The sequence below is a fragment of the Chlorocebus sabaeus genome, chromosome 12 (genome assembly GCF_047675955.1).
Source record: "Chlorocebus sabaeus isolate Y175 chromosome 12, mChlSab1.0.hap1, whole genome shotgun sequence".
Classification (NCBI taxonomy): Eukaryota; Metazoa; Chordata; class Mammalia; order Primates; family Cercopithecidae; genus Chlorocebus; species Chlorocebus sabaeus.
In genome coordinates, this window is record NC_132915.1 from 12000691 (window position 1) to 12012928 (window position 12238).

Genomic DNA, 12238 nt, shown 5'->3' on the forward strand with positions numbered 1-12238 from the left:
AGTGTGTTGCATTTTCTATGTTACCTTATGAAAGGCATGGAGTTAAGGAAATCAGCAGAAGAGGAGAGAGAGATAGCTGGGCTCCAGTGTTTACCTCTCTCTCCCCATGATTAGTCCAAAAATGAAACAGGCAAACATTTATTGAGTACCTACAAGGCTAGACTGAATAGAGGAATCCAAGTTAAATGAATTCCATTATATAGCCCAATTCTGATTATATCAGCTACTCACATTTAGTTTTATGTATCATGATAAGGTTTATTGAAGACGCTGTGGAAAGAGTGACCAATAGAAATTAGCTCTGTGTTCTGTATGGTTCAAAGTAGGGAGATAAAAGTATGATTTCCTGAATTACATTGAAAGGAGTCAGCCAGCTTGCTTTAGGCAGACAGTAAGGGAAGGGTCCCCAGAGAACCTCCCATCCGTGTTTTGTACAGATAAGGGAACTTACACAGGCGTCTTGCCTAAACATGCCTACAGTGGACTAAGGGCCCGTATGCACACTGGGGGAATGGGGTGGAGCCACCAGGAATTTGCGCCTTATACAAATAGGGAACCCAGCCCCATCAGCTTGCATGTAAAAGCCCTTGTATTCAACTGTGAAGCGGGCAACTGGGAACCTGCTTTCAGGACCCTTTTCTTTGCTGAGAGCTTTCCTTTTGCTTAACAAATTCTACTCCACTCACTCTTCAAATGGCTGCGTACCCAATTTTTCCTGGTCTTGAGACAAGAACCTTGATCTAGCTGAGATAAGGAGAAAAAAATCCTACGTCAACATGGTTTATTGCCATATGAAGATAATTTGTTTTCTTAGGTTCACAATGTACAGAGGCAGAGAATTAAGGGAATAATTTCACAGGGAATAAACTCCACAGATGATGTATATTAACTACATAGTGAGTTCCAAAACTATTAAAATCTAGTTGTTCAATTAAGTTTAAAGCAGACCTCTGTGGAAAGTAAAGTCTAATTAAAGATTGAGGTGGGTGTGGTATTAATGCCTGTAATCCCAGCATTTTGGGAGGCTAAGGCAGGAGGACTGCTGAGCCCAGGAGTTTGAGAACAGCCTGGGCGACTTAGGGAGACCCCGACTCTACAAAAACAATTTAAAAAGTTAGTCAGATGTGGTGATATGTGCCTGTAGTCCCAGCTACTCAGTGGGAGGCTGAGGCAGGAGGATTCATTAAGCCTGGGAGGTCAAGGCTGCAGTGAGCCATGATTGCACTACTGTGTTACAGCCTTGGCAACAGAGTGAGACTCTTGTCTTGAAAAGAAAAAAAAAAAGAAAAGAAAAACAATTGAGGTGTACCTTTACCTTTTGGAGGTTGAGGTTCTTGGGAGAGATGGTGTCCAACATACAGGAGATCTGTGAGGATATGCAAAGTCCCACGATGCTACAGGGCGGTGCCAGTGTTGGTGGACAGGCTTCAAAGCTTAAAGGCTAACAGGGTGTGGCCCTGTTGCAGCCTGAGCCGGTAGTGTTTAGGGAAGTGGCTGACAGAGCTTAGGACCTGCCACCCGCTGAGCTCTCAAAGCATCTCGCAAATTCTTGAGTTTATATGTATTTTGAAATCCTGTAGTTGAAGTCAGTAACTTATATATGGTGTTTGATAAGGTGTAATGCCACATTAGCTAGGGGAGGTGAAGTTTATTTCAACTTCATACATGTGGGATCTGATGAAGAGTGATGTCACATTCCCAGGAGGTGGTGGAGTAGCTCTAAGTTCTTAATTACCACAAAACATAAATCACTCACTCTTGTGGCAAACTGTGTGATTGGAATCATTTCAAAGCAATGTAACGCTGCTGTTTATCTTGTGTCGGTTAATCTCCTGGGTTTGTGTCCTGGTCATCAAACTACGCTAACAGTGCTTGTGAAAGTGGGATTCAAATTCCACAAACACACACATCTACATAATACCTTCCTATATTGCAGGTTGACTCATTTAGAAACATGTTCTTTAAGAAAAGTTTCAGGTATATTACATGTATTTGTAGCATTATTGTAAAATTATTACATTATTATTGGGTATTTTCAGATAATACCTTTCCGATTGGGTGGTTTGGGGTGGTGGTTGTTTTAAAATTATTTTAAATACCGTAACCTATCTTTTAGTGCTCACGATGAAGAAAACTACGATGTTTACAAAATGGCAGTTTCTTGTTCATCTGAATAAAGACATCTACCAAGGGTAAACTGTAAGAAGCATTGTGGTGTACCCTAGGTTACTTTTTGAATTGCTTTCACACCTGCTTCATTTTATTTGAACGAGATCATAAAACAAAACAAAAATCCCACAGTTCTCAATGCATTCCCTTATCTAGTAGTAATATTACATTCCTTACCATAAACAGTAGCAAACATGATCTTGTGCATCTTGAAAAAGTAAATGATGTCAGTATTTATTTGCAATACATTACAGTACACTTAAATACAGTCAAAACAGAAGGGGGTGTATTAGTAATTTCTCTGACACATTACTCTGGCTCAGATAAAACATTCCGCCTTTGCCTTCAGTATCCAACTTAGCATTACCATTTTGATTATATGCAGGCACCTTGCTATTTTGTTCGCTGCAGCACCAGGCATCCAATTTACTGAGGTTTGGCCACAAGGTGCAATCCTGTTGTTTTCTGGGAGCCCGACTGTAGTAACAGCATGTCCCTTCCAGCCTCTTATTACGGACCCTCCTTGAGGTCAGGAAAGGTCTAAGTTTTACCGCAGTCCCCAGCGTTTAATGAGACCCCGGGATCAGGTGGGGAGCGTTAAGAACCCTTCCTAAGAGTGACTGATGGCGGGGGAAGGGGTGGGCGCGGGCTTAGTTCCGGGAAAAGGCTGGAGCCCTCGTTGGGAGTGTACAGAAAGGTGACTTGAAGAACGTGGGGAGTCGCTCGCAGTTCGGTACGGTGGGGCGGTGCCCGGGGCTGCTGGGGACCAGGCGCCGGCAGCCCGCGGAACACCCGCCCCTAATTCCCGCTCCCGTTCACGCTCCGCCCCCACGCGCGCGCTCCCTCCCGTCGGGCGCGCAGAGGGGCGGGGCGGAGCGCGCACGGGGGTAACAGGGGACGCGCCGGGAAGGGGGCGTGCGCTCCGCCCCGCCCCTTTCGTGGCCTCGTACGCCCCGCCCCCACTCCCTGCGCGTGCTGGGAGCCGGCTGGCAAGGCGTGCGGTGGGCGGGGCGCCGCGCTGACGTTGCCCGGGATGCGGGCAGGTTCCGCCGCCTCCAGCGCCGCCGCCGCAGCTGCTGCCGCCGCCGCCGCCTCCGCCTCGCCTGCCACCGGGGTTTGTATGAAAACACCGGGCGGCGGGCGGCGAGGGATCCGCCGTGATCCAGGTGCCGAGCCGGGTGCTGCGGCTCTTCGCGGTCCCCGCCAGCGCCCCATCCTGAGCCGGTGAGCGCCTCGCTGCCGTCCGCGCGTCCCGGCCGTCCGTCCCTCTGCTGTCTCCGGGCCGCGGGAGATGCAGGCGGCGGCGCCCGGGGGTAGGAGGGGTGACCCCGGATCCCTGCGCCCCTTACCTGACGGGTTGTGTAACGCATGTCTTTCACGGGGCGTGAGGGTAAAGCACTCGGTCTTGAGGGAAAGCCCTGACGGGCTGGGGCTTTGGCTGGGTGTGGAAAACGCCTTCCCCAGTCCCCGGACCCTCGGTGGAGCCCCGTCCCAGTCCTTGCGGAGGGTATTGGGCGCGGTCTCTGGGCGGAGGCCGCCCCTTCTGCTCTGCCCTTTCTCTTGGGCCCGAGCTCGCGGCGCCGCGGGGAGTCTAACCGAGGGGCTGCAGGGCCGGGGGCGGGCACGCCCAGCCCCGCGCCCCCCCTCCGCAGTGGTAGCCGGCCGCCCGGTCGCGGGCCCCTGTGTTTGGGAATCCTAGGGTTCCCGGCTGAGCGCCAGCAAGGTGGGATTTGCTGTGACATCGGCGATGGGCAGGTTTGCTTCCTCTCACTGGGTGGTTTGAGCTGAAGTGTGTCTTCTGTTTACAACTTGTCGCCTTGAGCGTTTGGTTTGAACCTGAATCGGATCACCCTCGATGACAGTGCAGAGTTTCCTTAGTGTCTTCCTTCCTGAATTGCGGGTTCTCAATTTCAAGTGTTCAAGGACTCCGGTAACCCAAAGGCTTGCTCGACTCTACCGTAATTTTACCCCTTGTGCCGTATAAACCTCTTGTGAGCACCAGGGCAATTGGAGTTGGTTGGGTTCCTTTCCTGGGCGTTTACTCATTGTAGAATGGAGTTTTCATGCATCATAGTGTAATCGATGTGAATGTTGATAATTTAAAGCCCATTTCCCGTTTTAACATAGCTCACTCAAGTGCCTGAAAGTAGCGGAAATTTTCTTTGGCAGTATTAATTCTAGTTGGGTTTTTTCCTTCAGGTGTTTAAAATTGTAGTTGTGTTTAATTACAATTCATGACAATTTGTGGTTAGAAAGGACCTTAACAGTCTTGTTAATCACTCATTTTCACTTACCTTTTATGTCCAGTTTTTAAGCTTTATGTAGATCAAATTATCCTTTGTGAATTTCTGAATTATTCTTATAAACTGGTTGTCTGAGAAAACCAGAAAGTTATTTTTGTAATTGTATTGTGGAATGTTTTTAGTTCAGTAGGCCAAAAAAGAAGTGATTTATTTAAGGAACTTTAAATGGTGCTTATTTTAAAACATGTGCCAAATGTCAGAACCAAACAAAACTCTAAAAGATCTGTAAGTATTTCCTATGTAGAATTACTGCGAGATAATAAGTCGTGCCATACCCACTCTTTCTCATCCTGCAGGCAGAGTTCTAATATGACTTGTTCATTTTCCCATTCCACTTCTATTGGGTTAAATTCTATGGTGAAGTTATAGGTTCGTTTTTAATGATCACGAAACTCTGCCTTGAATTGATTCATCACATAATTACAACTGCAGACTCATTCTGAACTTGGAAATGAAGTGGATAGGCTTAACACTACCCTCGTATTTGGCCAACATAGCAAAACATTTGAATCTATTAATGCAATTTAAACTTTTGTAGAAGCAATTTTTATGAAGCTTTTCCAATTGACTTGAATTGAGGCATTGTTCTCTTTAGAAAAGTCTAGCTAGGTTGCTATATAATAATGGTTTTACTTCCATTAGCAGAAGGAAAAGAAGTCCAAGAGTTATTAAATTTTGTAATTTGTATTCTACTTTTTTTTTTTTTGAGACGGAGTCTCACTGTGTCACCCAGGCTGGAGTGCAGTGGTGCGATCTTGGCTCACTGCAGCCTGCCCCTACCGGGTTCAAGCGATTCTCCCGCCTCAGCTTCTTGATTGTAGGCGCGCGCCACCATGCCCAGCTAGTTTTTGTGTTTTTAGTAGAGACAGGGTTTCACCATGTTGGCCAGGCTGGTGTCGAACTCCCAACCTCAGGTGATCCACTGGCCTCAGCCTCCTAAAGTGAAGGGATTACAGGCGTGAGTCACCGCGTCTGGCCTGAATTTTTTTTTTTGAGACGGAGTTTTGCTCTTGTCGCTCAGGCTGGAGTGCAGTGGCACAATCTTGGCTCACTACAACCTCTGCCTCCTAGGTTCAAGCGATTCTCCTGCCTCAGCCTGCCGAGTAGCTGGGATTACAGGCGCACACCACCACGCCCGGCTCTAATTTTTTGTATTTTTAGTAGAGACGGGGTTTCACCATGTTACTCAAGCTGGTCTTGAACTCCTGACCTCAGGTGATCTGCCCACCTTGGCCTCCCAAAGTGCTGGGATTACAAGCGTGAGCCACCGCGCCCGGCCTGGCCTTAATTTTTTTTAAACCTCATCCAAAGTATTCATCTTCCCAAATCTGCTTTTCTTGCTTGAAGTCCCCCACTATCTGAAAGTTGAACAGTGCGTGAATAGCAATTGATGCACCTGTCAGAGGGCCGTCTGCAAGATGGCAGCTTTCCTTAGGAAATGGGTTTCAGTATAAACAACAGAAATTGTGTAGGGTGGGCCCTGAATTTTAAACTTCAGATGTTATTGTTGATGACTATGCCTGTGTACTATAGTGTAGTGGCTAAGCGGTTGGGCCCCAGAGCCAGATGGCTCGGTTTGGGTCCTGGCTTTACTTTAAGCAAGTTATTTTTATGTATTTATTTTTTTAAAGCAAGTTATTTGTCCTTTTCGTGCTCCAAAAATGACATAATAATAGTATATACTCTTAAGATATTCTCAAATATTAAGTGATTAATACATGTACAGTGCTTAGCCCACAGTGCCTGCCATTTAGTAACTGGTGCCTAGGAAATGTTGCTATTATTACCGTTACTCTTCCTCAGTCTTCAAAGGGATCTAGTAAGCGGAAAAAGGACTTTTGGCGGATGGAGCAGTATTAGTGCAGATTAATTCCACTATGACCCATTTGCTCCTTTGGGGTTAAATGAGAGCTTAGTCTCACTGTCCTGCCTTGGAAACATGTAAGTCAGTTTTAAATAGAACAGCTAGACCCTGAGCGGGATGCCCTGGGATGCTGCTGGAGAGCTGCTGATACATCCCTGTTTGTCCCTTCTGACAGAACTTTGGATTGTGTCCCTCCTGTTGGTGATGGCTGCTATTTTAATCTTTTAATCATCTGTTTTTGAGTTTGTGATTGGGTGTTTCTTTGACCATAATGTGCCGTTATCAAAAATGTAATCTGTCAAAATATTGGTAGGTACATACGTGTTTATTTGATCAGAATATTGTATGTTGTTTCCAGGGCACACAAAATCAGTTTTATCTAAGTATTCTTTATTTTCTTTTTTATTGATATTATATAGAGTGAGGTCAGTTTTGATTTGACATTGTGTTCATTTTCAGCTTTCATATAATTTTCCTAGGAACTTTTTTTTTTCCCTCCAGTATGATTTTACATACTTGTTCTTGGTTTGCAGAGGTCTAATATTAAAACTCTAAATGCTTTCAAACGTTTGGTCTCAGAACCCTTTAACACTGTTAAAAGTTGTTGAGGATCCCCAAAAAGCTTTTGTGAATTTATCTATGTTTACTGTATTGTAAATGAAAAGAGAAATATAAATTGTTTTGTCAGTTCACTTAAAATGACAATTATAAACTCTTTACATGTTAATATAAACACCGTATTTTTAATGGAAACAACTTTTTTTTAAAACAAAAAATAAGGTAGTGAGAAAAGTGGCATTGTTTTACTTTTTTTGTAAATCTGTCTGGTTTAAGGGAAACAGCTGGATTATCATATCTGCTTCTGCATCGAGTCTATTGCAATATGTTGTTTGGGTTGAAGGACATATAGAGAAAATCCGGTGTCACACAGGTAATGGCTGAACAGGGTGGAGAGGCCAGGGGAGGGAGCATTTTAATAGCCTTTTCAGATAATTGTGGATATTCTTGTTTGGTATTATATCAAAATTCAGTAAGTGGCAATTTCTTAAAGGTTAGATGCAGTGAGAAATCATGTAAGTGGATTTTTGCATGCTCTAGTAAAACCCATTGGTTTGAACTTTGAATGGATCTTATACCCATTCCTGAGATTGTAACATCATTCCTTGGTCATTTGTAAATATTGGTTCAGTGTTATGCAGATCTTCCAAATGTGGACATCTTTCATCATGCAATGTCAAAGAAAGTTATGGTTGTTAATATCACCACCCATTTTGTTAGAGATAAATTATTGGGAAGCTGTTTAGGTCTTGACATGACGATGGTGGATATGAATTTTCCAGAATTTGGATTTTTGCTTGAAAGCTCAAATTTTATCATTGGCAACAAATGTGACTTGTTTACTTAAAGTGACAAGCAAGCTCAGTTTATTCATTTTTGAGAAAACCTCTGCCAAAATATTCCAATTTGAATAACCATAGTCTGTCAATCATTCTTTCAGTCACTTTCATTAAAAAAGAGGCTAGTTCAAGCTGTCAGTTCAGTTACAAAAGCACTTTACTTTGAGACAACCATCAACTATTATAATTCAGTATGTAGCAGAAATGGTTCATGCAAACTTCCTGTTTTGTCACATAAAAAGGTGTGTAAAAATTAAGAATTTTTACTGTTTCAAGGACATTCTTAAGTGACATTGGCTTTTTCTTGTCTTTTTTTTTTTTTTTTTTTGAGGTGGAGTCTTGCTGTGTTGCCCAGGCTGGAGTGCAGTGGTGCAATCTCAGCTCACTGCAAGCTCTGCCTCCTGGGTTCACGCCATTCTCCTGCCTCAGCCTCCCGAGTAGCTGGGACTACAGGTGCCCACCACCATGCCTGGCTAATTTTTTGTGGTTTTAGTAGAGACGGGGTTTCACTGCGTTAGCCAGGATGGTCTCGATCTCCTGACCTTGTGATCCACCCGCATACACCTCCCAAAGTACTGGGATTACAGGCATGAGCCACGGCTGGCTTTTTCTTGTTTTATAATTGTTGGTGGTTGATGGTGACTTTAATTCAGTCCAAGATGCCAGTAATTTTAATGTTTTAAATTTTAGTATTATACAAATAGTGTTATACAAATAAGGGACCACACATCTTGTGGGTCCCCTAAAAGAGTGTCAGGACCCCAGGGGCCCATGCACCATGCTTTTAGAACTTCTGGATTTAAATCTTAAAGAGGATTTCTCACAAACCTTTGATTAAGAAGTGAAGTGGTAGTGACAATCTCTGGTTTGTTTTTGTTTTAGGCTTTGGGACCTGGTAAAGGCTGTATTAAAAAAAAAGTATTCTAGCTAGATAGGATGAATAAGCTCTACAGTGTTCTCTAGCACTATCGAATGGCTGTAATTGATAATATATACTTTCGAATAGCCAGGAGGATATCAAATGCTCTGAACACAAACAAATGGTAAATGTTTGAGATGATGGATTTGCTAATTACCCTGATCTGATTGCTATACATTACATATATCAAAAGATCACTGTGTACCTCATAAATACATATGATTATTATGTGTGAATTAAAAAATTTAAAGAAAAATATTTTAACATACAAAATTAAGTACAGTAAAGATTATTCACAGAAAGTTTCTTAATGGTTTTAGTCAGGTGCTGATGCAATGGAATTATAGTATTAGTAATGTGAATACCATCTAAAACCAAAAATCAGACCTGCTGTACATTTCTGTGTAAATGTTCAAATTTAACATTTTTGGAATGTAAATATTAAACAGTGAAGGCACAATGTGAAAAGCTCCACTAATATCTAACTCATAAGCTTAAAAAAAGTGACCTGGTTGCCCTTCTTAATCTCTGCTCATTTCTCACTTAATTCATGCTGAGGATGAGCTGCCCTGTGGAGAAATGCCAGGTACTTGCTGTCTTTGCCTTACATTTTTCCTTATGGGGAAAATGATTTAAAATTATGAAGATTATAAGGATATTGGCTATAGAGGGATTAAAAACAGTCATAAAGTCAGCCAGGGGGATTTATGGTCAGATAATGTTAATAAAAATCTGAACACTGCCCACATATAATAGAATTTAGTGAATTAAAAAATATTATTTTTGCAAGAACTCTTTAGATTTATTAATTTATGGTCAACGCACTTTCTAGACTCCTTTTTGGTGCATGGTGAAAACTAATCTCTCACCTTTTAATTTAATCTCATTAATTTTAACTTTTATTTACATTTGAAACAACTTTTTCCCCCAGTTTTTAACACAAGATTCATATTTTGGTCTTTAAAAAAATATTCATTTTAAAAAATGATGGTAAAACATTTATAACATAAACTTTACCATTTAAATCATTTTGAAGTGTGTAGTTTAGTGGCATCAAGTATATTCACATTGTTGTGCAGCCGTCATCACCGTACATCTACAGAACTTTTTTTATCTTCTCAAATGGAAACTCTATGTATTAATTACTCTCCCCCTCCCGCGTAGTCCATTCCCTGGCAGGCACTGTTCTATTTTCTGTTGCTATGAATTTGACAACTCTGAGTATGTCACATGAGTGGAGTCAATCATACAGCGTTTATCTTTTTGTGACTGGCTTATTTCATTTAGCACAATGTCTTCAAGCTTTGTTCATGTTGTACTGTGTGTCAGGACTTTCTTTTTAAGGCTGGATAATCTGTTGTGTGCATATGCCAGATTTTGTTTATGCATTCATCCATTGATGGATGGACACTTGAGTTGCTTGTGAATAATGCTGCTTTGAATCTAGGTATGTCAACATCTCTTCAAGACCTTGCTTTTTTTTTTTTTTTTTGAGATGAAGTCTCGCTGTGTCGCCCAGGCTGGAGTGCAGTGGTGCAATCTCGGCTCATTGCAACCTTCGCCTCTGGGTTCAGGTGAATCTCCTGCCTCAGCCTCCCAAGTAGCTGGGACTACAGGTGTGTGCCACCACGCCTGGCTAATTTTTTTTGTATTTTTAGTAAATATGGGGTTCCACCATGTTAGCCAGGATGGTCCCTGTCTCCTGACTTTGTGATCCACTTGCCTCGGCCTCCCAAAGAAGACCTTGCTTTCAGTTCTTTTGAGTATATACCCAGAAGTGGAATTGCTGAATTATATGATAATTCTATTTTAAATTTTTCAAGGAACCTTCATACTGTTTTCCATAATGGCTGCACCATTTTATATTCCTATCAATAGTGCACAAAGATTCTAATCTATCCACATCAGCACTTACTATCTTCTGTTTTTGTTTTGTTTTTGGTAGCAGCCATCCTAATGGCTGCGAAGTGGTATCTTGTAGTTTTGATTTGCCTTCACATTGCTGTATTTGGTTTGCTAGTATTTTGTTGAAGAGTTTTGCATTAATGGTCATAAAGAGTATTGGTCTGTCATTTTCTTGTAGCATCTGTCTGACTTTGGTATCAGGGCAGTGCTGGCCTTATAGAATGAGGTAGTAAGTGTTCCTTCTTCACTCTTCTGGAAGAGTTTGAAAAGAACTGGTCTTTTTTTTTTTTTTTTAATGTTTTATAGAATTTACCAGTGAAGTCATCAGGTTTAGGGCTCTGCTTTGTAAGGAGGTTTTTTTGTTTGTTTGTTTTAGACGGAGTCTCTCTTTGTCGCCAGGCTGGAGTGCAGTGGTGTGATCTTGGCTCATTGCAACCTCTGCCTCATGGGTTCAAGTGATTCTTCTGCCTCAGCCTCCTGAGTAGCTGGGATTACAGGCACATGCCACCACACCCAGCTAATTTTTGTATTTTTAGTAGAGACAGGGTTTCACCATGTTGGCCAGGCTGGTCTCGATCTCTTACCTTGTGATCCACCCACCTTGGCCTCCCAAAGTGCTGGGATTACAGACGTGAGCCACCGCGCCCAGCCTGTAAGGAGGTTTTTAATTACTGATTAAATCTCCTCAGTAGTTATGGGTATTTAGATTTTCTATTCCTTTGTGGTTCAGGCTTGGTAGGTTTTGTGTTTCTAGGAATTTATCTCATCTACGTTACCCAATTGGTGTACTGTTGCTCACAGTACTCTGTTATAATCCTTTTTGCCTTTGTAGAATTGGTCATGATGTCTCCCCTTTCATTTCTGATTTTAGTAATTTGAGTCTTCTCTCTCTCTTTTAAATCTTGCTAAAGGTTTGTCAGTTTTGTTAATTTTTCAAAGCACCAACTTTTGGTTTTGTTGATTTTCTTTATTGTTTTTCTAGTCTCTATTTTAATTATTTCTGCTCTGGTCTTTTTTATTTTCTTCCTTCTGCTCACTTTGGGTTTAGTTCTTCTTTTTCTCATTCATTAGTTATAAAGATAGGTTGTTTTGAGAGCTATCTTCCTTTTTAATGTGTTTATGTCTATAAATTTTCTCCTTAGCATTGATTTTGCTATATCCTGTAAGTTGTGGTTTGTCATGTCTTTGCTTTCTTTTGTCTCTGTTTTCTGATTAACCCAGTGATTTCTTCTTTGATTCATTGGTTGAGAGTGTGTTGTTTAATTTCCATGAATTTGTGAATTTTCCAGTTTTCTTTCTCAGATTGATTTCTAACTTATTCCTGTTGTGAGGTTGGAGAGCATACTTTGTATGATAAATATCTTTTGAAATCAATTGAGACTTAATTTGTATCCTAATATATGGCCTGTTTTGGAAAACGTTCTATGTGCACTTGAGAGGAATTCATATTCTGCTGTTGAGTACCTTGTTCTAAATATATGTTAGATCTAGTTGATTCATTGTGTTGTTCAAATCGTCTCTCTCTTCACTTCTTTCCGGTTATTTTTTTCCTTATTGAGAATGGTGTATTAAGCCTCCACCTTTTATTATAGAAGTATTTCTCCCCTTAATTATGTTACTTTTTGCCTCATATTTTGATGATTTGTAACTACTTCATATATTTTGTTGGTGTGTAAATGTT

General features: G+C 41.7%; 1 protein-coding gene across 5 annotated transcripts in view; it reads left to right on the top strand.

Moving 5' to 3' along the window:
- Positions 1–3135: 3135 nt before the first annotated feature.
- AGTPBP1 (ATP/GTP binding carboxypeptidase 1) overlaps positions 3136–12238 on the top strand; it is a 199268-nt gene continuing 190165 nt past the window's right edge. For 2 of the 5 annotated variants that reach the window (XM_007969633.3, XM_073021463.1), the window contains exon 1: positions 3182–3393. In XM_007969633.3, the coding sequence (XP_007967824.2) occupies positions 3203–3393 (191 nt within the window). In that variant the 5' untranslated portion in view covers positions 3182–3202. Of the gene's footprint in view, positions 3394–12238 lie in introns of all 5 variants that reach the window. The other 3 variants (XM_007969631.3, XM_007969636.3, XM_037998587.2) reach the window with 3 other exon arrangements.